The sequence below is a fragment of the Mytilus trossulus genome, chromosome 9 (genome assembly GCF_036588685.1).
Source record: "Mytilus trossulus isolate FHL-02 chromosome 9, PNRI_Mtr1.1.1.hap1, whole genome shotgun sequence".
NCBI classification, from domain to species: domain Eukaryota; kingdom Metazoa; phylum Mollusca; class Bivalvia; order Mytilida; family Mytilidae; genus Mytilus; species Mytilus trossulus.
This window is the reverse complement of record NC_086381.1, coordinates 31,365,033-31,389,537: the sequence shown is the minus strand read 5'-3', so window position 1 is coordinate 31,389,537 and position 24,505 is coordinate 31,365,033. Positions and strand designations below refer to the sequence as shown.

Here is a 24,505-nt window from a genome sequence, read left to right as displayed (position 1 = left end):
AACATTGTTGTTTAGATGTTTACATTTTTATCAAAACTTGTATACATGTAATAACCCACACACAGTGGAAAAATGAGCGGAGAAACAACTTTGAACATTATTTTTCATTGTACAAGTATTCTTATATGAATTAAATAACAACTTAGATAAAATGATATTCACTTCATTGGTTTGATGTGTTTGAGTTTTTGATATTGTCTTTACATAAAATTAAGGGACTTTCAGTTTTAAATTTCATAAGAGTTCGATATTTTCGTTATTTCACTTTTTTTTATTCAGAACTTTTGTTTGTCAAAACATTCTACGATTTGCTCGTAAGACGCACTATTGTTTTCTCGATTATACGGTGAAAACATTCAACTTAATGATCACAAACAAAGTTGATTGGCATAAACTTATTATTTACAGCGTACTTCAAAGTAAGAAGCTACATAATGGTCGAAAGAAAACCTTGAGTATCCTTTTGGTTCAAGATGTTCTAGATAAAGTGACTAAAGTCATTAAGCATATGGATCCACTTATAACGAAATGACCACACTAGCTAAAAGGTTACTCTTCAAGCTATATAATTATTGTTCACAAATGTATCGCCAATTACAAATAACTACAAACAGAAAACTTAATTATGACAATGTGGAAAATGCTAATTGTGCATAGTAACGATCTTCACGATCAGCGTTGATTTATGCTAAACGTTACATTAAGGACGTACATTGTACTAGTACTATTACTAGGAATAAATTAGTACTTGAAAAATTGTAGTGAAAAAATATTTTTTGCTGAATTCAAAATTTTAATTTACTTCGCTACTGCAGATATATGGAGTTGTTCATGCATTTTGACGATATATTTATAATATTAAAATAGTATAATACGTATGCGGGTAACTAATGCATGAAATAAATCAACTACCTTACATATCTATGGTACAGCATTCAGTCACAATAAATGAGATGCATGAGACGTACATTTATTCGAAACAAAAGAGCTACGAATCTATACCGGAGTATCATAGAGAAGATTAGAAAAAAGTTAACTTTGTTGTGCATTGAAATGGAAGATTCAGATGTCAGTGAATCCTTAAACAGTTTAAATGATTCTTTGAATACATCAGACATTACTTTGGAATATCTAAATGATGTCGAAACTGAAAGGCGAATTGTTCCTATAGTTTATCTCACAATATTGTGTATCCTTGGGACGATTGGAAATATGTTGATAATGTACGTTTATTTGATCAAATTCAGGAGAAAAGCAACACATCGTACGTTCATTGTTGCACTAGCTATTGCAGACTTCCTTGTATGTAGTTTTGCTATACCTTTTGAGATATTCCAAATGACAAGGGAGTACACATTTAATGCCGAATGGCTCTGTAAATTTTTCCGCATGTTTAAAAACAGTTTTACGTTATCTTCTGCTTTAATATTAATCGGACTGTCCGTTAATAGATACCGGTCAATTTGTTATCCTCTCAAAACCCAACTTACATATTGTCAAGCCTTAAAATGTATTGTGTGTCTAGTTTGCTTCGCCTCTGTTTTTGCTTCTCCAGAAATATTTTTGACTGGAATAAAGATACATCAACTTGAAAACAATTTAGTCGGTAAGGATTGTTCAGATTCATCAGAGTATGAACATACAATGTATCCTATGATATATGGTACAACACAAATGGTATTATACGTTCTCTGTACCATATCGTTATTAGTCATGTGTCTTTTGATTGGACGACAGATAATGCGACATGTTACGTTCCGTGACCAATTTAGATTGTCAAAAATATTTAAAACAACTTCGAAGGAAACCTCAGTTTCAACATCAACGATGGTTGGGATAGAAAAAGGTTCAAGTACAAAGAAACGTGTGAAGGATAGATTATTTAGTCACAAAAAACACAAAACATCTTCCCATAAAAGGATAAATTCACCAACAAAGGTGACACGGACAGCTCTTGTCGTTAGTATATGTTTCGTCATTCTATATTTACCCTATATAACTATGAAAATACTTTCTGCTGTAACAGAAGGACACATTATGCCTCCTAGTAAATTAGCGTCTATCATAATGCCAACGCTTTCGAGGACACATTTTATGAACAATGTTGTTAATTTTCTTATATATTTGAAAATGGATTTATCGTTCAGAAGACAGTGCAAGGAATTGTTGATATCATTCATTTCAATATTTGTCAAAAAAGTTATAATTCCTTAAAATTATAATTGTAAAAGTTAGAAAGTTGACCTTTTTGAATGTATTTAAGATATAATAGTAGCTTACACAGGTTGCCGGTAACTAATATATAAATAATGAATGCAATAAATTACACCTATCATACACATCAATGGTGAAAGAAACATTACAGCATTCAGTCACTATAAGTATTATGCATAAGATGGAGATGTTTTCGAAACTAAAGAACTACATATACAAAAGTTCAGCATACTATATACGTGGGGAATAAACAAAGTTTTTACTTAAAATGGAGAATTCAGATGTTAGTCAATCGTCAATCAGTTTAACTAATTCGTCTAATACATCGGACATTACTTTGGAATATTTAAATGAAATCGAAACTGAAAAGAGAATTGTTCCTATAGTGTATCTAACAATATTGTGTATCATTGGGACGATAGGAAATATGTTGATCATGTACGTTTATTTGATCAAATTCAGGAGAAAAGCAACATATCGTACGTTTATTGTTGCCCTAGCTATTGCAGATTTCCTTGTATGTAGTTTAGCTATACCTTTCGAAATATTCCAAATGACAAGGGAGTACACATTTAATGCGGAATGGCTGTGTAAGTTTTTCCGAATGTTTAAAAACAGTTTTACGTTATCATCTACATTGATTTTGATCGGGCTGTCAGTTAATAGATATCGGTCAATTTGTTATCCTCTCCGTCCAAAATTGTCATATTGTCAAGCATTAAAATGTATTGTGTGTCTAGTATGCTTTGCATTAGCATTTGCTTCTCCAGAAATATTTTTGACGGGAATAAAAAGTCATAAACTAGAAAACAATTTAGTTGGCAAAGATTGCTCGGATGCCGAAGAGTATGCAGATACAATGTATCCTATGATATACGGTATGTCACAACTGGTATTATATTTCGTTTGTACAATAGCCTTATTAGTCATGTGTATTTTGATTGGGCGACAGATAATGCGACACGTGAAGTTTCGGGACCAATTCAGATTGTCAAAAATATTTAAAACTACTTCGAAGGAAACCCAAATGTCTACAATGGTTGGAATAGAAAAAAATTCAAGTACCAAGACATGTGTAAAAGATAGATGGTTTAGTCACAAAAAGCACAAAACATCTGCTCATAAAAGAATAAATTCACCAACAAAGGTGACACGAACAGCGCTTGTTGTTAGTATATGTTTCGTTATTCTATATTTACCATATATAACTATGAAAATACTTTCCGCTGTCACAGAGGGACAAATTATGCCACGTAGTAAACTGGCATCTATCATTATGCCTATTCTTTCGAGGACACATTTAATGAACAATGTTGTTAATTTTATTATTTATTTAAAGATGGATTTATCATTCCGTAGACAGTGTAAGGAATTAGTGGTGCCATTAGTTTCTATATTTGTCAAAAAGGTTATAGTTCAGTAAAACATATATTGAAATGTTGACACTTTAATTCCCAAAATGAACACTTTATATTAAAGATGAGACTTCCTACGAAATAAACTTTAATTTTCTGTTGTTCAGAATTGAATTCAGTTATAAGTCGTACAAATCATAGTTGTATAACTATGTTTTTCCTTAGAAAAATAAAATGCATAATCATTTACTAGTATTGAGTGTTGTATATCCAACGTGATACCACAAATTCATGTAATTGAACTTTAATCGCTTTTGGCAATGGATGCAATACAATATACGCTTTATTATTTTTGTATAAAATGTAAAACTACAAATGAGTATGCCAAAATGTTAAAGAGTTATTAAATTGTGTATTTTACTGCATGTCCACTCCAACAAAAACTAAAGTTTTATCAAAGTTGAGGAGAATATGTTAAGGGTCCCCTTTTGTCTAGCTAATCGATGTATTTTAAACAAAATGAACGGTTCAAAAAGCATTGAGTCTTATGTTATATAATGATAAAAAAAATGCATATTTTATATTATGATTGACATATATTTGTTGGTTGAAAATACTGAATCAAACTATTACTCCCCAAAACGGGAGAAAAAAAAGCTTCGTTCATTATATACTTTTGTTACTGAGTGCTTTGAAGTGCCCAATATTTGCTGGTCCGAAAATTCTTAAATAGAATTTCAATTTTCTATGAAGCATTATGTCAAAGACAGTGTAAGTTCATTTGTATTTTGTTGTCGTCATTTGTATTTTAAAAAGTCCACTTACATAAATATTCTGTGACGCATTGTAAGTCAATTTTTATTTTCATGTCGTCATATGTATTAAAAGTCCACTCACATATCTTTACTCGGGTAGTCGCTCCGATGTAGTCTAAAAGGATGTCAATGTTGAGTTAATACATTTTAAAATTGGAGATATAGATTTAGATACGTTTATTATGTTAGAAATGTATGTTGAATTAAAGTATGAGGTCATGAATATTGAATTTTCATTTTTCTGTAACAATTAAACTGTAACAGTTTTTTTTTAAATATGATATTTCAGATGAAATACAGTATAGCATGACAATCTAATAGAGTTGTAATGTCAAGTGAGGTACAAATATATGTTTCCTTTAGTCAACAAAAGAAATAAAAATAAAAATGTTACAAATATAGACGTATTGATTTATTTCTACACATTTTGAATAAATTCCTTAAATCGTTGTGTGGCTATCGTGACAACTTTCAAACGACAGGCGTATCTTCACATTTCGTCCATTTCATAAGACCAAAGGGGGTTTCTTAAAAAAGATGATAACATTTTCTGTTGTCAAATACATTTAAAACTATTCCTTTCCTCCTCTGCATAAAAAATTACATTGAAAAGTTCCTCAAAATCATTTTCAAAAACGTTGAACACTTTTAAACGAAATCATTCTAATTTTCCTTTTTTTATCGTATGTTTATCGTCATAAAAAAAGAACCTGAAGAAAAAAAGAGTATGACTCAAATGAGATATGAGATAAACAAGAATGAGACAACAATCAAACGATACATATATATCAAGAGATACTGGTGCGGTGTTCAATTATCGACAAAAGGTACCAAAAGTGCGAGAAATCATATCCATCATATATCTTTAGATTAGTAAGTTGCTAAAAAAATATAATATACAGATATAAACAATACCAAATTTTCACATTATGCTTTGAAAATGGTTACAAAGCTTCAAATTTGCCATTTATTTAAAGCAAAATGCACGAAAAAAATAAAACTACCCATAACACTTCGGTTTTGTACATTTCATGAGCAGAAGATTATATAATTTAGTCAAACACAAACTTATAATCCCATCAAATTATCATACTTTACATAAATGTCAAGAACAACCAAACATTGACCAAAAAAGACTAATTTTTGCAAGAGTTATCTCCCCTTCCAATATTAATTTCCATAGGAAATTGAAAATGTTAATTTTGAGTTATCCTCAAGTTAGATTTTATGGGACTTTTTTCTGTGTATATAAAGTGCATAATGCTTTAGATTAGAACTAAAACATTTTCTGTTGCAATTAGATTGAGGTTGAATCTTAGTTTGACTGGACTTTAAGCTTTTAGTTTAATTGAAACCAGATATCTTTTAACAAAATGTATTGTATAAAACACGAAATCAATGTACTTCGACGTTGTTTTCAAGTAACCGTTTATTGATCATGTTTTCCTGCTGAAAACCAGATGAATAATGTCGTAATTATATGTATTGTAATGTTTTTATTTTTCCTATTCATGATGACCAGACAGTAATTAGTATAATTGGAACATTTACCAGATATATATACATGCTTCTAATAATAGAGGTAGATATTTTTTCACTCATGTAATATTTTACGTTATATAGGTTTTATACTTCAATCGTCCTTAATGTAAGTATAAGCTGGAATAATCAACTGATAATCATGAATAGGTTCAAATTTTGATTTGAAAAGAAAAAAACAATAAGACAAAAAAGTTAACATTGATAACATATTTGTTACGTTCGGAGGACGTGTTTTTCAACAGACTGTTGGCATCCCAATGGGAACAAACTGTGCCCCTCTACTTGCTGACTTGTTTCTTTATTATTATGAGGCTGACTTCATGCAGGAACTTCTAAGAAGAAAGATAAGAAGTTAGCAATATCCTTTAACTCTACTTTCCGCTATATAGATGACGTTCTTTCACTAAACAATTCAAAATTTGGTGACTATGTGGATCGCATCTATCCCATCGAATTTGAGATAAAGGATACTACAGATACAGTTAAGTCTGCTTTATATCTTGAATTTCATCTAGAAATTGATAATGAGGGTCGGTTGAAGACAAAACTTTACGACAAAAGAGATGATTTCAGCTTTCCAATTGTGAACTTTCCATTTCTAAGTAGCAACATTCCAGCAGCACCTGCATACGGAGTATGCATCTCCCAATTGATACGATATTCACGTGCTTGCATTTCCTATCATGATTTTCTTGATAGAGGGTTATTACTCACAAGAAAGCTATTAAACCAAGAGTTCCAAATGGTGAAGTTGAAAGCATCCCTTCGTAAATTTTACGGACGCCATCACGAGTTGGTTGACCGTTATGGAATAACCGTTTCACAAATGATATCGGATATGTTCCTTACGTCGTAACTACAATCCCCTTCCCTTTCATGAATTTGACCTACCAAATTAGACTATTTACCGGATTTGTAATCACATAAGCAACACGACGGGTGCCGCATGTGGAGCAGGATCTGCTTACCCTTCCGGAGCACCTGAGATCACCCCTAGTTTTTGGTGGGGTTCGTGTTGTTTATTCTTTAGTTTTCTATGTTGTGTCATGTGTACTATTGTTTTTCTGTTTGGCTTTTTCATTTTTAGCCATGGCGTTGTCAGTTTGTTTTAGATTTATGAGTTTGACTGTCCCTTTGGTATCTTCCGTCCCTCTTTTAACATTACTCTATGCAGATTGAATATCCACCAACACGAATCCAAACAACATTGGCAGGTAAACTCTGAAATGTTAGAGCTTATAATGTATTGGATACTTTCCCTAGCATTTGAAATCGATTAGAAAAATGGATTTGCTTTTTCCCATTTTCACTAGAGTTAAACGTGAACAAAATCTAAAGAGATTTGTTTTCTTTTCATGACTGTTTTCAAACCTTTTTATTTTAAAATGGATGTCACCGTTATATAACTGTAAAGGACCCAAAAAGAGTTTTTTAATCGTTAATGAGATGTTTGTCACATGTCACATGGTCATGGTAAACTTTAACCAAATACAACTGGTTTATATACAAAATTGAGAATGGAAATGGGGTAATGTGTCAAAGAGACAAAATCCCGACCAAAGGACAGAAAACAGCCGAAGACCACCAACGGATCTTTTATTCAGTGAGAGACTATCGTACCGAAGGCATGCTTTAACTGGTTCATAAACTAAAATGTGTTCTAGTTCAGTGATAATGAACGTCATGCTAAACTAAAAAAACATATACATATGTTCACGTACTATGACAAGATCATTAGTTTTGTCCTGATTTAAAATGGGGTTCATGTTGCTGTACTATAATCAGCAACGTTAATCGTGCACAAACTAATGAGACAACTTTTTGTCATAGTCGGGACCTTTATACTTTTTTATATTCTTGTCACCTGCGGTTAATATAACAGGAAATGTTTACCTTGTGCACATTCGGCCTTATTCAGTTCGGGGTTCATTCGATAGACTATTTTCAGTCCCAAATTTGTTGGCCATGGTTCGTTTTAAAGTATTTGAACAGACATATAAAACTAAAATACTTTCAAATTCAATATTCAACCTGGTCTCTTCTTACTAGTTTACTGATATATATCCAAATAATTTAGCAAAATAAGATCGTTATCATTTTTAAAAAAGGTAGAAAAGACAGACCGAGAAGATATAGAAGTCAACTTTGTCGTAATCACGTTTGACCATCATTAGCTGCATATATTTTCCATTCACATCCTAGATAACCACTTTCATTTTTAGATGAGTTGACTTGTAAATATAAAAAAGAAGACGCGGAATGATTGCTAATAAGACAACTCTCAACAAGAGACCAAAATGACACAGAAGCCTTCAACAATGATCAAAGCCCTTACCGCATAGTCAGCTATTAATTTAGACTCATCGTTTTTTGATTATTAAATGATCAATTGCTCGGAGTTCAGTATTTTTGTGTTTTTACTTTTTGTTATTATCATTATATTTTTTTTTCGGGTTTTGTTTTTGGTTTATACTTAAGGTATCTACTATTCATAATCTATTTTGCAATCAAGCCACCGGGAATCGCTGTTCGATTTATTTTCAAGTAGTTTAATGGCAAAACTATGTATATTTGTGCTCACTTTGATAGAACTAAAAAATGCCTAATATTTTGTAATATCACGCCGATTGAATGCCTATCGACATTATTATAACAGTCATTTGATCACATTAGTCTGCTTGATAACTAGATGCACAATTATATGTATTTATGTATTATACTTTGCTTTGATCATGCTGACCAGACATACATTGATACAAATCCAATATTTACCAGAGAACAAACAAGCAAACAGTACATAACTTATATTGTTATTAATAAACGAGAACTTCAAAGAAGTATATTCGTTAATTTGAATTAGGCTTTGTGCCCTAATTGTCTCGAAAAAAAACCTCTTCTTTATGTAAAAGTTGAAATTGTCTTTTCAAATTTCATAATATAAGAACACCAAATTAACGTTATATACTGTTGATAAAATTGTGCCAAATAACCGTGAGTATATGTTTCTTTTGTCGGAGCAACAGTTATGTTCTTTTTTCCTTGTTAATTACTTTCCAAGGACTATGACTGGTTATTATGTTTTTGTTATGAACAATCACAATCAACAGAGGCAACTAGTAAAGTTTTATAACTTGAAACTCCATTGTAATTTGATTCACCTTTCGTAACTTTTAGTTTTCTGTGTAATGGTACAGTGTTTCATTTGTCGGAGCAACAGTTATGTCATCCTTTCCTTGTTAATGAGTTGTCACCGCAAACGACTGATAACTTAATATTTACCAATAAAAAAAACCAGAAGCCACTAGTTGAGTAATATACACTAGGGACAGCATCCTCATTTCCATGAGTTCATTACTCCCAAGTATAATTTACATCATCAGGCTGATATGGAGTCTCGGGATGCTACAAAGGTCAATAAGGAAACGGGCATGTTATACACCTGAGATCACCCCCAGTTTTTGGTGGCGTTCGTGTTGCTTATTCTTTAGTTTTATATGTTGTGTCATGAGTACTATTGCTTGTCTGTTTGTCTTTTTACATTTTTAGCCATTGTGTTATTTTTCGATTTATGAGTTTGACTGTACCTCTGGTATCTTTCGTCCCTCTTTGATAAGCCACTACTATGCCAATGTTTTAATTGCCTATATCATTTTGACCACACCATAAACAAATTACACGAAGTATTTACCAGATAGGTGTTCTAAGTTTCTATATTAATAAGTTATTAAGATTTATAATCCAATCTCCTTAAATTTCTTAGATCTGGAGACTAGGTAAACAATTAATTAAACCCATTTAACTATGAATACGTTTAGAGATAATTTTGCGTCATATCGAATCTCTTCCCTAGCACTTTGCTTTTAGAAATTATAACAATGTTTAGCTAAGTTATACGGATTAAATACGAATTCTACTTATGTTTCTTCTCTATTATTACTGTTGTCAAGCTTTCTCATGTTAAAGCTTAAATCATTGCTTCAAAATTAATTACGACGTAACAATTTGTGTCACATATCCACAATATGTTTTAATTGTCGAACAACAATTAGTTTCTCCTTTAGTAAATTATCATTGACGACGGTTCAGTACCTGTTGTTCGAAAAGCAGTATACTACTCTTGCCTTTATTCATCTAACATATTACAACAATCACAACATCGGATGCCTATAGTCAGCAAAAAACATAAGCGCATCCCCGATTTAAATGGGTTTCGTGTTGTTGAAATGTGTTCAGTTCCGTTATTGCGAATGCTGAAATGAGGCAACCCTAAAGTTATATTCCAACCGTTATACAATTTGTCCGTTTCCTCATGTTAAATTTATTAAACCGGGAAAACATACAATGACAACTCACTCGGTCTCAGTCATTTTGAAGTTAATGCTAATTCATTTTTTTTCAGTCCCACATTTTTTGTTCATACACTGACGTATGGTATTTTGATAGAAGTTGATAAAAAAGAAAAAATGACACAGTACACAAATGTAATTAAAGGTCACTGTACTGCATATACAGATGACAGATTCCAATAAAATACTTTCATAATCAATATTTTAATTGGCATGATCTTACTTTATATATATAAAACAAAAACAATTAACAAAAAAATATCTTTAGTTTTTAATTTAATAAAACAAAACGTAAACAATATAAAAAAATCAATGCTCGTAATTGTTGGCGTTTAAGAATCATGAATTGAAGATTGTTAACTATTACAACCTAGATTGTCATTTAAAAAACGGTTGATTTATGAGTTTGACTTTTCCTCTGGTATCTTTCACCCCTGTTTTGCATTATAGAATTACACCGAGTATGTTGTATTATCATTACTAAATGTGTTCGCCTAAGTGTAATAGAAAATTAGAAATTTAAAGAACCTCACAAGTGGTCTTAAATTATAAACTTTATTTTAGAAATTGAAACACTATTTGCTTGTTAAAGTCATCTTCGAATTCAGTTTTCATAATTCTTTTTGAAATAACGGTTTATTTATTGCTTTTGTCTTTAAATGGTTTTTTTTTCTATGTTTTTAATTTATTTGTAATTGCCGTGCTATTTTACAAATATATGTAACTGGTAGCCTGTAGATCTAATTTCTGTCAAGAAGTGCAAATGTATTCATTCATATTTGGATATGCACTTTTACAATTTCAAACCAAAAATACAAAACAAATATGTATTTGAACATGATGAAGCCGTTTCAGTGTTGATCAATGTTGTTAATCTTATATTTGATGACATTTGCCTGCTGGTTACCAGACGCACAATGTCGTAATCATATTTATTGATATGTTTTCTTTTCCCTAATCATGTTGACCATGCAGTTAATAATGCCAGACAAACAATTATCAGAAACAAGATAAATATACCGATAGCAATTAACATTGCTATTAGAGCGAGTAGCTTCAATGAACTATATTTTGATCATCGTACATCTTTAAAGAAGGTTTTATAATGCCAGTTTTGATGAATAAGGAGCAATATTTTTTTAAAGCTAACGACGCTTACTATGTTCACAATTTATTCTGTATACCGTTAAAGTAATGGTCTAAAAGATTTATAAGATTTATGTTTCATTTGCCGCAGCAATACTTAATTCCTCCTTTTCAGCCAACACGACTGATTATTCTATATTTACTTATCAGAAGCAACAATACGGAAGCTACATGTGGAGTCGTGTATCAAACCACATTTCCATTAAAAGTGGATTTCTTTTTCCAAGAATTTGTGTTTCTTTGTACTTTAAGCTATTGTTGGTTTATAGTCTTGATCCTCTATCATCTTCTAACGTAGTGACATTTATATTTTGATGCCAATTTGGCTCCAAATCATACATCGAGATTTTATCAAATTATTAAATTTTATTACTATGTACAGTAACAGTAAACGCGCATACAGGAATTTGACTGTTTGTTAATTGTAGATTTGTATACTGTTTCTTTTTCATTTAAAAAGTTATAAAAACAGATTTTTATTGCAAACATCATTCGTGCAAAATCTCAAATTATATTCATTAGTTTATAATTGTTAGAGCCATTAAAAAGCGTGTCGTAATTATTTATTCATTTGAAGCACGAACATCATTTCAATAAAACACGATAATATTCATAATTGCAGCACTTGTTACTGATCTTGCATATAGGATTCCTTAACTTAGGCATAGATAAACTTTGGCGTATTAAGTATATTAGGCATACTTTTTTGGAATTTCGGGTCATCAATGCTCTTCAACTTTGTAATTGTTTGACTTTCAAACTATTTTGATCTGAGTTCACTGATGAGTCTATGTAGACGGAACGTGTCTCTGACGTATTTAGTTATAAGCCAGGCACATTTGATACTAATTAACGTAAATAGATGTGCCAAAATTCTTCAGGGTACAGGGGTCCGATGTTTTACAGGTCGACAAAAGTATTCAATGACTCCACTTTTCTTTTGTTATCCATAAGAAATACCACCAAACTTTTTTACTTGATGGTTCTTTTGCGTTTTTATGCCCCACCTACGATAGTAGAAGGGGCATTATGTTTTCTGGTCTGTGCCTCCGTTCGTTCGTCCGTTTGTGCGTCCGTCTGTGCTTCCGTCTGTGTGTCCGTTCGCTTCTGTATAAAGTTTTTGGTCAAGGTAGTTTTTGAGGAAGTTGAAGTCCTATCAACTTGAAACTTAGTACACAAGTTCCCCATGATATGATCTTTCTAATGTTAATGCCAAATTATAGTTTTGACCCAAATTTCATTGTCCACTGAGCATGGAAAATGATAGTGCGAAGTTCAGGTTAAAGTTTTTGGTCAAGGTAGTTTTTGATGAAGTTAAAGTTACATCAATTTGAAACTTAGTATACATGTTCCCTATGATATGATCTTTCTAATTATAATTCCAAATTATAAGTTTGACCCCAATTTCACGGTCCAATGAACATAGAAAATGATAGTGCTAGTGGGGCATCCGTGTACTATGGACACATTCTTGTTTAAATACTAAATCATGGAAGTAAAATGACTTGGTAGATTAATATGATAAAAAACTTGCTTTTTGAACATTTATTTATTTATTTCATTTTCTAATAATCTGTAACAAGGACCATTGAAATGTACAACGTTTGTTATCAATTTGAAATGTAAGTTGTTTAGAAAATGGTTAATTAAGGAAAATGAAAAAAGTGTTAGTTTCTTAGATAAAAGAGTTTTCAAGTAACAACTAATTTGTAATCCTCTAGAAATAAGAACTTTCAATGTTTATAATAAACTAAACAATAATAGAATTTATCGATGGAGGTTTTGGCTTTACATTGCTGAACCAAAGATATGAATTGACGGGAAAATGTGAAATTAATTCAATGTCTTCCTTTTTTGATATGTAAAATATTTGGCTTTTGAATTAAAACTACTTTTAGGTCTTGCTTGAAGAGAGCAAACCCATAATCAATATTAACCTTGTGCCTTTTATATATTCATTATATGTCGCTTGTATCGATCTGATAAGTTAAGACTTTTCCTACTGAGTTTTATAGTGTACTCTTATGTTGAGTCGTTTCACCATTGTTCTTGTGTTGTTACACCATTGTTCTTGTAACGTTTCTCCATTGTTCTTGTGTCGTTTCTCCATTGTTCTTGTGTCGTTTCACCATTGTTCTTGTGTCGTTTCTCCATTGTTTTTGTGTCGTTTCACTATTGTTCTTGTGTCGCTACACCATTGTTCTTGTGTCGTTTCACCATTGTTCTTGTGTCGTTACACCATTGTTCTTGTGTCGTTACACCATTGTTCTTGTGTCGTTATACCATTGTTCTTGTGTCGTTACACCATTGTTCTTGTGTCGTTGCACCATTGTTCTTGTGTCGTTATACCATTTTTCTTGTGTCGTTACACCATTGTTCTTGTGTCGTTACTCCATTGTTTTAGATTAAGAGTTTGTCAAACGCCCACCATCGTCAGTGATCTTGTATTGCTGTTGATCGTTTTTTGCGTATTGTCTTATGTTATGCTGTTAAGGAGAAGTTGGACAGCCGCTGTACATGTATATGTAATACGTCATTGTAGCTATAGGTAGCTCATCGGTGTTTTTTTGTTTTTCGCTGTTTATCATATTTGGTTTTCGTTTACTTAGTATTGTTTTGTACATAAATCAGTTTTCTCGTTTGAATTTTTTTACATGTGTCAATCGTTGTCTTTTTTAAATTGCTATGCAGTATGTTTTTTTTCCATTATGTTGAAGACGTTACAATGTCATATTGTTGCTAACTTCTACGTCGTTTGGTCTTTGTGGATTACTGTAAACCAACTAATTTTCGCGAGAGATTTAATTTCGCGCTCTCGCAAGGAGAAAAATAACGCGAATTTAAGTAGTCGCGAATATGTATAACTTGGATTTTTTCCTAACTAACTACATCACATAAATTAGATAATCGCGAAATTAAATCGCCGCGAAGTGTATTAGAAAGGACTAAAGGCGAAATAAAGTATCGGCGAAAATAAGTTGGTTTACAGTGTCTCATTGGTATTCTTGTTTTTATTTATAACGGGTGCCCTTAGTGACCGATAGATCTTAGAAGTTCAACTTATATAAAACAAGCCTGTCAACACAGAGGTTATGAGTTGAAACCCTGCGCGTAACCCAATTTTAGTTGACCAGTATTTATCTGTCTACATTCATGTTTCTAGATTTAAATGTCATTTTAAATTGAGTGTCATATTTGTTTCAAACAGCGCCGATTAAAACTGACCACACACAAATAATACGACATTATTTGTGTTTAACCCATTCTATAAATGCCTGACTATAAAAACATTCATCGCATTATTTTGAAACATAAATGTTGTTTATCGGCGTAGGTATGTTTTTCTTATACATCAACTTTCTAATATTTCGCAACCCTGTAGTTCTTTACTGGCCAATCCGTTTAGAGTTTTGATCAATGACTTCCACATTATCATGCTTATACCTCTGACATATCTTTAAGTGTGTTTTTTTTTAATTTAGTTTTAGTTACATATAAAGATGATTTATTTCCTAAAATATTTCAAAAAAATAAATAATGCCGGAATATCTGTTTCCCGCCTTTAATATATCCAAAAGAACCAGACACAAGTTGGTTCCTTTTTCCTTTTTCCTTTTTCGATATTCAAATTTTGAAAAATATTACAAGTCCAAACTAAATTTTTTTTTGCTTCAAATTTTTTTTTCCTCAAAATTTTTTTTCCTCAAAATTTTTTTTCCTCAAATTTTTTTTTCCTCAAAATGTTTTTTCCTCAAAATTTTTTTTTTCCTCAAAATTTTTTTCCTCAAATTTTTTTTTTCTAAAATTTTTTTTTTCCTCAAATTTTTTTTTCCTCAAATTTTTTTTCCTCAAAATTTTTTTTTTCTCAAATCTTTTTTCCTCAATTTTTTTTCCTCAATTTTTTTTTCTCAAATTTCTTTTTTCCTCATTTTTTTTCGTTTCTTTATTCAATTTCTTTTTCCTTATTCGATTTTTATTTCCTTTTTCATATTCATTTCCTTTTTCGGTTTCTATTCCCTGAATCGGAATATATTTCCTTATTGGGTTTCTATTTCCTTTTCGGTTTCGATTTCCTTATTCGGTTTCTAGTTCCTTATTCGATTTTCATTTCCTTATTCGGTTTCTTTTTCCTTTTTCAATATTCATTTCCTTTTTCGTTTCTATTTCCTTATTCGGTTTCTGTTTCCTTATTTGATTTCTTTTTCCTTATTCAATTTTCATTTCCTTATTCGGTTTCTTGTTCCTTATTCGATTTTCATTTCCTTATTCGGTTTCTTTTTCCTTTTTCAATATTAAATTCCTTTTTCGGTTTCTATTTCCTTATTCGGTTTCTATTTCCTTATTGGATTTTCATTTCCTTATTCGATTTCCATTTCCTTATTCGATTTCCATTACCTTATTCGGTTTCTTTTCCTTTTTCAATATTCATTTCCTTTTATGGTTTCTATTTCCTTATTTAGTTTCTATTTCCTTATTGGGTTTCTATTTCCTTATTCGGTTTCGATTTCCTTCTTCGGTTTCTAGTTCCTTATTCGATTTTCATTTCCTTATTCGGTTTCTTTTTCCTTTTTCAATATTCATTTCCTTTTTCGGTTTCTATTTCCTTATTCGGTTTCTATTTCCTTATTGGATTTTCGTTTCCTTATTCGATTTCCATTTCCTTATTCAATTTCCATTTCCTTATTCGGTTTCTTTTTCCTTTTTCAATATTCATTTCCTTTTTTGGTTTCTATTTTCTTATTCGGTTTCTATTTCCTTATTCGATTTTCATTTCCTTATTCGATTGCTGTTTCCTTATTCGGTTTCTATTTCCTTATTCGGTTTCTATTTCCTTATTCGGTTTCTATTTCCTTATTGGATTTTCATTTCCTTATTCAATTTCCATTTCCTTATTCGATTTCCATTTCCTTATTCGGTTCCTTTTTCCTATTTCGATATTCAATTTTGAAAAATATTACAAGTCCAAACTAAATTTTTTTTTGCTTCAAAATTTTTTTTCCTCAAAATTTTTTTTTCCTCAAAATTTTTTTCCTCAAATTTTTTTTTTTTCTCAAATTTTTTTTTCCTCAAATTTTTTTTTCCTCAAATTTTTTTTCCTTAAAATTTTTTTTCCTCAAAATTTTTTTTCCTCCAAATTTTTTTTCCTCAAAATTTTTTTTCCTCAAATTTTTGTTCTCAAATTTTTTTTTTTCCTCATTTTTTTTTTCGTTTCCTTATTCAATTTCTTTTTCCTTATTCGATTTTCATTTCCTTTTTCATATTCATTTCCTTTTTCGGTTTCTATTCCCTGAATCGGATTCTATTTCCTTATTGGGTTTCTATTTCCTTATTGGGTTTCTATTTCCTTATTCGGTTTCGATTTCCTTATTCGGTTTCTAGTTCCTTATTCGATTTTCATTTCCTTATTCGGTTTCTCTTTCCTTTTTCAATATTCATTTCCTTTTTCGGTTTCTTTTTCCTAATTCGGTTTCTGTTTCCTTATTTGATTTCTTTTTCCTTATTCAATTTTCATTTCCTTATTCGGTTTCTATTTCCTTATTGGATTTTCATTTCCTTATTCAATTTCCATTTCCTTATACGGTTTCTTTTTCCTTTTTCAATATTCATTTCCTTTTTCGGTTTCTATTTCCTTATTCAGTTTCTATTTCCTTATTCGGTTTCTATTTCCTTATTCGGTTTCTTTTTCCTTATTCGGTTTCTTTTTCCTTTTTCAATATTCATTTCCTTTTTCGGTTTCTATTTCCTTATTTAGTTTCTATTTCCTTATTGGGTTTCTATTTCCCTATTCGGTTTCGATTTCCTTATTCGGTTTCTAGTTCCTTATTCGATTTTCATTTCCTTATTCGGTTTCTTTTTCCTTTTTCAATATTCATTTCCTTTTTTGGTTTCTATTTCCTTATTGGGTTTCTATTTCCTTATTCGATTTTCATTTCCTTATTCGATTGCTGTTTCCTTATTCGGTTTCTATTTCCTTATTCGGTTTCTATTTCCTTATTCGGTTTCTATTTCCTTATTGGATTTTCATTTCCTTATTCGATTTCCATTTCCTTATTCGATTTCCATTTCCTTATTCGGTTCCTTTTTCCTATTTCGATATTCAATTTTGAAAAATATTACAAGTCCAAACTAAATTTTTTTTGGCTTCAAATTTTTTTTTCCTCAAAATTTTTTTTTCCTCAAAATTTTTTTCCTCAAATTTTATTTTTCTCAAATTTTTTTTTTCCTCAGATTTTTTTTTCCTCAAATTTTTTTTCCTCAAAATTTTTTTTCCTCAAAATATTTTTTTTCACAAATTTTTTTTCCTCAAAATTTTTTTTCCTCAAATTTTTGTTCTCAAATTTTTTTTTTCCTCATTTTTTTTTCGTTTCCTTATTCAATTTCTTTTTCCTTATTCGATTTTCATTTCCTTTTTCATATTCATTTCCTTTTTCGGTTTCTATTTCCTTATTGGATTTTCATTTCCTTATTCGATTTCCATTTCCTTATTCGATTTCCATTTCCTTATTCGATTTCCATTTCCTTATTCGGTTTCTTTTTCCTTTTTCAATATTCATTTCCTTTTATGGTTTCTATTTCCTTATTTAGTTTCTATTTCCTTATTGGGTTTCTATTTCCTTATTCGGTTTCGATTTCCTTATTCGGTTTCTAGTTCCTTATTCGATTTTCATTTCCTTATTCGGTTTCTTTTTCCTTTTTCAATATTCATTTCCTTTTTCGGTTTCTATTTCCTTATTCGGTTTCTATTTCCTTATTGGATTTTCATTTCCTTATTCGATTTCCATTTCCTTATTCGATTTCCATTTCCTTATTCGATTTCTTTTTCCTTTTTCAATATTCATTTCCTTTTTTGGTTTCTATTTCCTTATTCGGTTTCTATTTCCTTATTCGATTTTCATTTCCTTATTCGATTGCTGTTTCCTTATTCGGTTTCTATTTCCTTATTCGGTTTCTATTTCCTTATTCGGTTTCTATTTCCTTATTCGGTTTCTATTTCCTTATTGGATTTTCATTTCCTTATTCGATTTCCATTTCCTTATTCGATTTCCATTTCCTTATTCGGTTCCTTTTTCCTATTTCGATATTCAATTTTGTCAATTCAATTTATTCAATTCAAAGTCCAAACTAAATTTTTTTTTGCTTCAAAATTTTTTTTCCTCAAAATTTTTTTTTCCTCAAAATTTTTTTTTCCTCAAAATTTTTTTCCTCAAATTTTTTTTTTCTCAAATTTTTTTTTTTCCTCATTTTTTTTCGTTTCCTTATTCAATTTCTTTTTCCTTATTTGATTTTCATTTCCTTTTTCATATTCATTTCCTTTTTCGGTTACTATTCCATGAATCGGATTCTATTTCCTTATTGGGTTTCTATTTCCTTATTGGGTTTCTATTTCCTTATTCGGTTTCGATTTCCTTATTCGGTTTCTAGTTCCTTATTCGATTTTCATTTCCTTATTCGGTTTCTTTTTCCTTTTTCAATATTCATCGTCCTGAGCACTATGTGTTTTATACCAAGGCTAAACTAATGAGCACTATGCTTATAATGTCTAGATCTCAACCTATAACCCAAACCATACGTAAAATTGAGAATGGAAATGGGGAATGTGTCAAAGAGACAACAACCCGACTAAATAAAAAAAAAACAGCAGAAGGTCACCAACAGGTCTTCAATGTAGCGAGAAATTCCCGCACCCGGAGGCGTACTTCAGCTGGCCCCTAAACAAATTTATACTAGTTGAGTGATAATGAACGCCATACTAATTTCCAAATTGTACACAAGAAACTAAAATTAAAATAATACAAGACTAACTAATGCCAGAGGCTCCTGACTTGGGACAGGCGCAAAAATGCGGCGGGGTTAAACATGTTTGTGAGATCTCAACCCTCCCCCTATACCTCTAACCAATGTAGAAAAGTAAACGCATAACAATGCGCACATTAAAATTCAGTGCAAGAGAAGTCCGAGTCTGATGTCAGAAGATGTAACCAAAGAAAATAAACAAAATGACAATAATACATAAATAACAACAGACTACTAGCAGTTAACTGACATGGCAGCTCCAGACTTCAATTAAACTGACTGAAAGATTATGATTTCATCATTTGAGTTTTGAAAAAAGTCAACAATATCACTGATATCATCTGAAGCGCTAGACATTATATCTCGAGCCTCAATTACAATATCTTGGGCGCCCAACATAATACCTGTAGCGTTCGACTTAATTATAAAACAATCAAGTTACTAACTAAATATCGGAAGTGTTCGACTTGCTATCTCGGACACTAGCTTAAAAATGTCGATTACTTGACCTTGCGTGGCACGAGCAGTCGACGTTATATATTGAGCGATGTAGACATATCAAATCGTTTTTTCAACGCTGAATTCATTATTGTCTTTAAATTTTGCATTGTTTATTCTACTAAAGAACATGTTTTTATGATAAGAGAAAAGGTAGATTGATTGATATATTAATTCGAACACTCGAGATCAAATGTCAGTTCTCGACTCTCATCCTCATTTGGGCGTATGACATTTGCGCCGATTTTGAACATTTTCGTTCTTTCATTGCGCCGATTTCATTTTTTCATTTGCGCCGATTTTTTTTATTTGCTCCTAATTAGATTTACAGGTAAGTTAATACTTGTACATGTACTATACCAGTGGTAAAATTTGGTTCTAAATGTTTTTCATTTATGTTTTTAAGATAATTTTGATTCATATGTTTCTGCAACTTCATTGTAACATGATAGACATATTGCACACTGAAACTAGCCGCGGAGACAATTCTTTAATCATCAAGGGCCATACATATCGGAAGATAAGTGTCCTGAAATATAACAACATATTATCTTACTAAGGGAGCTACCATTTGATTATTATGGGGGGGGGGGGGGGGGGGGGGGGGCTAGGATGAAATTTGAAAAAAATAGGTAGGACAGGAGTTTTGAGTAAAAAAAAAGGCAGGATGAGACACTTGCAAAAAAAAAAGTCAGGATGACAATTATTGTAAAAAAAGTCAGGATAAACTAAAAAAAAAAAAAAAGGACCGGATAGAGTGAAAAGTAAAAAGGCAGGACAGAGATTACAACTAAAAAAAAATGCAGGACAAAATTTTTCATCCTAGCCCCCCCCATAAAAATCAAATGGTAGCTCCCTAATGTACTATAAAACTGTGTAAAGCCAGAGTCACCACGGATTTTATTGTCAAAACACAGATCGAGCATAAATATGTGGCAGATGTCCGAAAGACAGAGGGTGAAGAACTACGGTTACGTTCAGGGAAAATGTCTGGAGATGTATCTTTTAGGCCTTCTTCCACCTCCCCACTGTGAGCAGGGGACAACAGTTATATACATGTTATGATTGACAATTCATAAATTTGTACAAGTGGCTAATGGAAGAGGTCTATAATGTTAAATGAAAAATAACATGACTTGGATGGAGAGTTCTCTCATTGGCACTCATATCACATCTTCTTATATCTTTTAAAGAATTGAATGCTTCTTTTTGTAAATTTATTGGGGTGTAAAAGCGTTGACCGAAGTACATTTTGTATGAAGCGCTTCCGCGCTTCATTCTTAAAATGTACGCACGGTCAACGCTTTTACAACACTATAAAGTTACAAAAAGAAGCATTCAATACTTATAATTACATTTTTAGCTAGGATCATGAAAACACGATTGTTATCCAGTTTTATTTAATTCACCTGTGCACTTTATTGTGGGACCTTGTGTCATCATGCATGATAAATGTTATTGTCTCATGCAATTGTTTACGGAATAACATGTGATGTACTGTTAGCCAATTAGAATAACGTATTACAATGAAACATACATCTAATGTAATTATTATATGTATAGCACTCTCAGCTAATGATTATAAGTAATTTAAAACTTTTGACCATGCATTTTAATTCCTGTAAATACATGTATATGCAGTTTTTTTTTTTTTTAATCGGCATTTTCCTACACCCTAGCACATATAAATTATTATATATTAAAAAAAAAACACAAAAAAACCACAAAACTTTATAATGACAATCCTATGAATTAATTATGATATCTATTATTTAGTGATCATTATGACCAAATTCAGTCATCTGTATATAATATAATTAATTGTTTCCCTATGTTTTAAGGTGTAAATAGTTGCTCAAACTATACCCTTTGGGTAGTGCTCCACATTTAATGGAGGAATATACAAGAAACTGAACTGAACTGAATTATTCACCTGTAATTTACCTGTAAAACAATCGGCGCAAATGAAAGAAAATATCCGCGCAAATGAAAGAAAAAATAGGCGCAAATGAAGTGCAGATCGGCGCAAATGCAAAATGACGCCTCATTTGATTTTTAAATTTCAAAATCAAATACGGAATTATACAAAATTAACCTTTCTACTATCGGTGTGAGTATCCAAAGAAAGTAATCAAAACACTATAAGCGATGTAGGCAGTTAACCAAAAAGCAAGGCAAACGTAATTATGGAAATTGTGGCAGTGTTGCTTCAATTTATTTCAAACATTAGACATTCGTTTATTGTAAATTTATGTTTATTTAATGGCAAATTAATTAACAATGATCCATAAATAACAAGAGGCTGTCACAACGACAGCAAACCGGAGTTATTAACATTTATTTGTGTCCTGCCAATATTACAAGAACCATAACTGATGAAAGGTGAAAGTAAAAATCGTCAATATCAAATTTGACCTCCATTGTGTCATCAGTATCAACATATTAAAGTTTGAAAAGCTTAAGTTGATTGGTTCACGAGTAAATGCACGGACACGACTTAAAAAAGCCATTTGTCAATCTTTCAAGAACCATAACTTCTGAACGGTTAAAGTCAAAATCGTCATTATTGAACTTGACTTCCATTTTGTCATCAGTATCAACATATTAAAATTTAAGAAGCTTTGGTTGAACAGTTCGTGCACAAATGCACGGACACGACTGAAAATGCCCATTTTTCTATCTTTCAAGAACCATAATTCCTGAACGGTAAAAGTCAAAATCGTCATTATTGAACTTGACTTCCATTTTGTCATCAGTAACAACATATTAAAATTTGGGAAGCTTTGGTTGAACAGTTAGTGCGTAAATGCAAGGACGCGACTGAAAATGCCATTTTTCTATCTTTCAAGAACCATAACTCCTGAACGGTAAAAGTCAAAATCGTCATTATTGAACTTGACCTTCATTTTGTTGTCTGTAACAACATATTAAAATTTGAAAAGCTTCGGTTGAATGGTTCATAAGTAAATGCACGGACAACATTTGGTTGTCGCCCGCCCGGCCGCCCGCCGTACATCCCCAAATCCATAACCGACATTTTTGTCACAAAAATCCGGTAAAAAATTGTGATAGGCCCAGAAATAATTCCTAAAATAATTAAAGTAAATTCAATTAACCTAGTCTCATTTTATGCACCAATAAAATTTTATAATAAACATACTATTTGTAACGGGATTCCGTTACGAAGTCTCCCAAATAAAGCTCCAACAATTCGTCATTCACGTTGAAGCCTGACATTGGACAAAGTCCAGTACACATTGGTTAAGAGTAGTAAAGTGATATACATATGCGACGCATAGGTGAATGATCTTGTATGACATTCAAATCTTTTTGAAATGACGAACAGGAATAAATACGGTTTAGGAGTGGGGATCTTGACCGTTTACAAGTTCTCAAACAGGAAGGGTGAGGTGACCTCCAGGGACTCGCCATAAACCTTATTATATTTGTTATACATGATATAAAAAAGAAGTTGTGGTATGATTGCCAATGAGACAAATATCCATAAAAGATCAAAATGACACACACATTAAAAATTATAGGTCACCGTACGGCCTTCAACAATGAGCAAATCTCATACCGCATATAGTCAGCTATAAAAGGCCCCGATAAGACAATGTAAAACAATTCAAACGAGAAAACTAACGGCCTTATTTATGTAAAAAAAAACAAGTGTGGACACAGATGAGTGTGGATAGTATGTATGGATGTTTGACAGTGTCTTATGACAAAATGAGTTCTGTTTTTCCTATATGGTGTTATTAACTGTGTTGCACGAGGACAACCATTCTAAGCATTATGAGTGTTATTTATTAATTTTTGTATGCCCCCACCTACGATAGTAGAGGGGCATTATGTTTTCTGGTTTAAAAAAATGAACGAAAAACAAATATGTAACACATAAACAAACGACAACCACTGAATTACAGGCTCCTGCCTTGGGACATGCACATACATAAAAAATGTGGCGGGATGAATAGATATGGTTTGGGGTTGGGATCTCGATCATTTCCAAGTTCTCTAACAGGTATAGGTGGGTGACCCAAGGGACTCACCCTATATTTCATTTGATTTGTTTTATTTTCTCATACATAAATATATATAGTTAAGGATTGGGATCTCGACCAATTCCATGTTCTAAAACAGGAGTGGGTGGGGTGATCACAGGGAATCCCCATATATCTCATTTGATTTGTTTATTGTCCCATATATGTGGTTAAGGTGTGGGGGACTCGACCGTTTACAAATTCTCAAACAGGATGGAAATAATGACCCACGTACTCCCTGAATATATCATTTGATTTGTTTTATTGTCCCATACATGACAACCAATGATTTAAGAGTGGAGATCTACCATTTACAAGTTCTAGAACAGGAGGGGCTGGTGACCCCAGGGACTCTTATTATTTCATTTGATTTGTTATAGCATCCCCCACGTAAAAATGTATGGTTCAAGGGAAGAGGATCCCGACCAATTCCAAGTTTTCAAACAGGAGGGGATGTTGTTACCACAGGGACTCCCCATTTACTTCATTGATTTGTTTTATTGTCCCATACATGAATATATATGGTTTAGGGGTGAGGATCTTGACTGTTTACACTGTCTCAAACATGAGGCGGTGGGTGACCCATGGGACCCCCCTTATATTTTGGTTGATTTGTTCACTGTCTTTTACACGAACATATAATTTTTTCGAGGTGGGGATCTCAACCATTGCTATGTTCCCAAACGTGAGGGGTCGTGGTGAGTCCTCGGACTCCCCTATATTTTAATTGATTTCTTTTATTGTTCCAT

The 24,505-nt window shown here is 31.7% G+C and overlaps 2 protein-coding genes across 2 annotated transcripts; both read left to right on the top strand.

The window, feature by feature from the left end:
- The first annotated feature begins 349 nt into the window (after nt 1-349).
- Nucleotides 350-2,231, top strand: LOC134685554 (thyrotropin-releasing hormone receptor-like). Its single transcript, XM_063545340.1, has one exon. It carries the CDS (start codon nt 949-951, stop codon nt 2,212-2,214), a length of 1,266 nt encoding a protein of 421 aa, XP_063401410.1. The 5' UTR covers nt 350-948; the 3' UTR covers nt 2,215-2,231.
- A 182-nt stretch (nt 2,232-2,413) lies between these two features.
- Nucleotides 2,414-3,749, top strand: LOC134685556 (alpha-1A adrenergic receptor-like). Its single transcript, XM_063545342.1, has one exon. The coding sequence runs from the start codon at nt 2,483-2,485 to the stop codon at nt 3,635-3,637; it is 1,155 nt and encodes a 384-aa protein (XP_063401412.1). The 5' UTR covers nt 2,414-2,482; the 3' UTR covers nt 3,638-3,749.
- Nucleotides 3,750-24,505: the final 20,756 nt, after the last annotated feature.